The sequence below is a fragment of the Medicago sativa genome, chromosome 5 (assembly GCF_051527215.1).
Source record: "Medicago sativa cultivar Bolivia chromosome 5, Bolivia_mono, whole genome shotgun sequence".
NCBI lineage: Eukaryota > Viridiplantae > Streptophyta > Magnoliopsida > Fabales > Fabaceae > Medicago > Medicago sativa.
In genome coordinates, this window is record NC_140753.1 from 18,438,227 (window position 1) to 18,443,053 (window position 4,827).

A 4,827-nucleotide genomic window follows, 5' to 3' on the forward strand; every position below is an offset into this window, starting at 1 on the left:
TAGGAGAAATATATAATTTAACACCTAGGAAATCCAGTTTATGTTACAAAAGAAAATTAAACAGCAAATTGGTCCATGTAACTGCCTATCGTTCATTCACATCCAATTTGCAAAAAACAAATATATAATAGTCTGGAAACAGTCTGCAGGAGTTTCAAACAAGATAAATACATTTGGAAGAAGCAAATCAAAGGATCAAACCCTGAGCAGGAGCAGGACCAGGCTTGGAAGACTGCTGCTCACTTACTGCTGCTGCTTTTGGGGGCTCAGAAAGGACCTGTGCATATTGATCTTCAACCTGTCGCTTCTCTTGCTGTTCTGCATTCTCCACTTTCTCTTTTGTTTTCTGACCTACTTCTACAGCTGCCTTAGAAACCCTGTTAAAAGCACCCGTTACCCAAGAGGCCCCAGTAAGTACATAGCGATTCTTCATTATGGCAGAACCAGCGGTACTGACTGTCTGTTCTGCAGCTGCAAATGCTGATTTTGTCTTTTCTGAAACCAGAAACTTTTGATCCACTTCTCGAACTTTATCACTCACAACTGAAGCACCAGCACCTATTTTCTCACTGAGCCCAAGTTTTTGGTCAACAGATGCAACTGTTGCTGAGGCTTTCGATGATAACTGGAGCTTCTCATCAAAAGTCTTTGCTTTGTTGACAGCATCTTTGCCTAAGATAAAGCCTTTGGCTGCCATGGTGGAGACTACATCCTCTGCCTTCCGCAAAGCAGAGTCAGCACCACCAGGAGTTTTACTTTCACTTACCTGCAAAAATTTACATGTTTGTAAGGCCAAAATAGCCTACTTACTTGCATGCAATAAAAATTACAGAGGGTCTAAGACAGGCTCACAGGTGAAACCAGGACATCAGGTGGAAGCTGGTAATCTGGATCCAGAGTTATTGTAACCGACAGGTCGACGATTGTTGCTCCCTGAAATATGTGAAACTGCGTTATATTTGGTTATATGCATTGCAGTTTAGATATACTTATTCACAAAGACAAACATAACACATAAACTGATATAGCAACATCCAAACATACTGTTACATTAGAATAATACAATCAGAGGCATGTCCTACATCCCATACCATAGGTGGCTATTCTTCCCAATTACCACAGACAAATAGTCTCACCTAGAAAGAAACATCTAGTGGGCTAGAAAAGCATGCATCACAAAGTAAGATTGTATAATAAACTGTCACACTCCTCCATTTATATTCATATTCAATCTTGTACTGAAGGACTATCGAAATTTTAGGCGGTTCCATTGTTAGAAGATGTTTCTATCCAGAGCAGTAAAAGGAAAAGTTTCTAGCAATATGCAACACAGTAGTCAATACAACATGCATTTCCAATGTGTCTCCACAAATAGAGAGACTAGTGAAAGACTTCTTAATAAGAGTTTCAGTAATGTGGGACATCATGATTAGCAAATATGTTTTTTTTATGTAACCCGTTAATACTGCATTGTGTTTCCAAAAGGCTGAATATTTCAGGCCAATGTAATCCGTTATGGAACACGACCAAATCCTGTAGTTTTACCTTGACCTCTATATAGTGATTTATGAGAACAATAATGACAAATTATATGGTTCTAACTTGAACTCTCAATAGTGATATCTGAGGACAATTGGTTGTTAAAATGAATTGAAGATAATACTAATATGGGACATGCTAACTAGTGGGCACAAGTTAAGAAGATAAAAAAGCAAATTAAAGGACAAGTTTTGTATTGAAAAGATAAATTTTTAAAGTCTTAAGATATTGAATACACAATTTCAAAGAAAATACTTCTATATTTAGTTTCTTAACTTACAAGTTAGCATTTCCCTACTAATATATACTCCTCCAGTCACAAATTAAATGACATTTTAACAAAAGCAAAAAATTTAATAATAAGTGACATTTAATTTATTTTTTTCATTATATCATTAAATATTTTATTCAGTTTTTCCCCAAATAAAACAAATATAACATGTTTGTACCAAATATATATATATATATATGAAACTTCCAGGAAAAAACTTCGAATTGGGAGGGCGATCGCATGCCTAATCCGCTAGGCCCTGAACACTATTATTTTGACAACGTTGATCTGGCCATATGGCCCGTAGTGATTATATATATATATATATATATAACGTGCATCAGTCCCTATTATACTCTACTATGCATCAGTGACTATAGTTAATATTCCAGTATTTAGTAAAATTGTTATAATTTATAATCATTAAGTTATTAATTATCTTTTAAAATTCTTGCGAAAAAACCTTAAGTGTCACTTAATTTAGGGAGGATAGCGTATTAAGTAATGGCAAGTGAATTACCGATAGCAACACTGCAGTCTCAGCTCCCTGTGAGTCCTTGAAGGTAACATAAGCAGTTTGTGATCGCTCATCATGACTGTATCAATATATAGAAATTAGGGATTGTTATATAACAAAGTTTATAAACGAAAGGACTCTAAGAGAAGTGGCTGTACAAAACCAAGTGCAGTAAGTAGTAACTGACCTCCGTAGTTCAACATATGCAATGTCCCCAGAAAAAGAAAAGAACTCTTGAATGTCCCGATCAGTTGCTCCCAAGGAAACGTTGCTGACTTTAACGGTTTTTATCTGGAAATAAAATAGAATGCAACTATTAAAAGTCTAAAACCATGAGTACCTATCTACATTCAAATCATATTACTCATCCATACCGACTATTAAAGCAAAATGCCCATATAGTATTTCTTGTCAGTGTTAAACTCAGAGAAATTAGGGTCAAAACTATGATCCCTTTTGCTGGAATGTTTTCATTTAAATAGTGCTGATACAATATGTAACTGTTATCTACAGCTAGGCTATTTAATAAATACATAATTACACAATTATGACTGTACAATATGTTGGTTTGACTTGCAATCAAGTCTGTACAAATCTGCTGGTTTAATGACCAACAGATCAGCACCAAATCAGCACTAATGAATAATTTTGCTTTCAATTCTATTGACAGTCAGTACGCTATAATGGCATCGACAATTGCTTGTCATAACTACTACTTATAAATTTATAAAATTACAGGTAAACAAGGACAAGAAAAGACGACACCAAGTTAAAAGAATCATAACATAATTGAGAAATAGAAGTGAGTGAGTGTGTGTCTGTGTGCGTGCGCGCGCATACGTGTGTTCCTTTTAAAAACAGGAGCAAGAAAAGAGGAAGGAGGTAAAAACCTTAGGTTTATCATCTTTAGGTAACCTCTTTTAAAAGGATAAGTCATAAATATCTGTCTTTCCTTATATTATACACAATTTTATTTGGAAGATATTATTGATATCATATCATCATCATAGGCATAAAGCTATTCCACAATCAGACACGTGGCTATGTTGTTAATCCAAGATAATGCCGCATAGCACCGACCCCCTAAAATACTATAGCGGAATAGCCGCTAATGCAATGTCTAAAAATCAGTGTACAATGTAAACATAAATATTCAAAAATAGAAAAATAAACAAAACTAAAGAGACCACCATAGTTAATAATTAAAGAACCTAAGCTACAAAGCAATAAAACTTAAAAAGAGAGGAAAAACATAATAGAACTGAACTAAAAGCAAGAAGAACATAGCGATTGTATGTGAGCAAGAACATAACAGAATGAAGAATACAACATTATCCTTAAAAGGGTTTGAATTGACATTTATACTCTTAAAAAAATTGGCATTTATACTCTTAAAAAAAGGTTAAAAAAGGAATTGAGGAATTTCACCCTGAAACCCTAATAGTGAACACAGTAGGGGACGCGATAGCGGCATGGGGCCGCAATTACCGGCTGCTAAAATCACAATCGCCGAAGGTGGCTTGGGCCAAAAGCGTCGTGCCAAACCCTACCACCGCTATGCAATTCCACTATAGTGCGCTATGACAACATAGACACCAGGTATTTTAAAGTTGCTAGAATATCTCAAAAAATCTTTAGCACATCTTACAATATAAAAAGAGTAACTTAGTAATATAATATCTTTGGAGTTATTTTCATATTTTATTATATTTCGTGATATCACTCCTTATTTGAGTGAGAGTCAAGTATTAGTATGAATAAGGTTTAGTGCTATGTGTTTCATTACATCACTATATATAAGAAAACATAATCAAAATCACAATAAACAAGAAAATATCATATCAAGATGTAAAAGTCTCAATTCTCTCTCTTTCTCTTCTAATTTCAACTTATCACCATTCAATACCAAAAAAAAACTATGAACACTTCATTTCCAATTAATTCCATTACCAAAAAAAACTCAAACAATAAATAAAAGATGAGCATTTCATTTCAGTATCATATTCCCAATTTTATAAACAACCTATGAACACTTCTACCATCCCATTCACATAATCAAAAAGGGTAACAAAAAAAATCAAAGAAAACGGGAAAAAAAAATTACTCAATCAAAAATGATAAAAATGGAACTAAAACCAAGAAAAAACGTAGCAGTTTTAAATAGTTACCAATTGAAAACAAGAATCGTAACAGAAATTAAAAACATGCTCTGTAATTTCAATCATGTATCTATAAACCTAAGATACCAAACACTAAATATACGTTCATAATCAAAATCCAAAGGAAATTAATTGTCAGAATCTTAACCTAACAAAAAAAAAATGAATTCAGAGAGAGAGAGAGCTGACCGACATCGGAGATGAATTCGAATTTTGTGGTGAACGGAAAGCGTTAGGATGGAAAGAAGAAAGTGAATTGGGTTGAGAGAGCAAATTAGAAGAAGAAGAAGAAGAAGAAACTGTTTGTTTATGGAAGAAGATTTAAGAGGGATTGATCGCAC

At 34.0% G+C, this 4,827-nt stretch overlaps 1 protein-coding gene across 1 annotated transcript; it reads right to left on the minus strand.

Moving 5' to 3' along the window:
- LOC146920719 (binding partner of ACD11 1-like) lies at nucleotides 1–4,827 on the minus strand. Its single transcript, XM_085714175.1, has 5 exons — nucleotides 4,676–4,827; nucleotides 2,515–2,618; nucleotides 2,331–2,406; nucleotides 853–933; nucleotides 1–766 (listed from the first exon to the last, which is right to left on the minus strand). Exons 1-5 carry the CDS (start codon nucleotides 4,679–4,681, stop codon nucleotides 188–190), a joined length of 846 nt encoding a protein of 281 aa, XP_085570301.1. The 5' UTR covers nucleotides 4,682–4,827; the 3' UTR covers nucleotides 1–187.

Excerpts from the sequence above, each read along its gene's own strand:
- LOC146920719 (XM_085714175.1), bottom strand. Across the intron at positions 934-2,330 it reads AGACTGCAGTGTTGCTATCG|GGAGCAACAATCGTCGACCT; the intron begins GTAATTCACTTG and ends CACATATTTCAG. Across the intron at positions 767-852 it reads CTGATGTCCTGGTTTCACCT|GTAAGTGAAAGTAAAACTCC; the intron begins GTGAGCCTGTCT and ends AAATTTTTGCAG.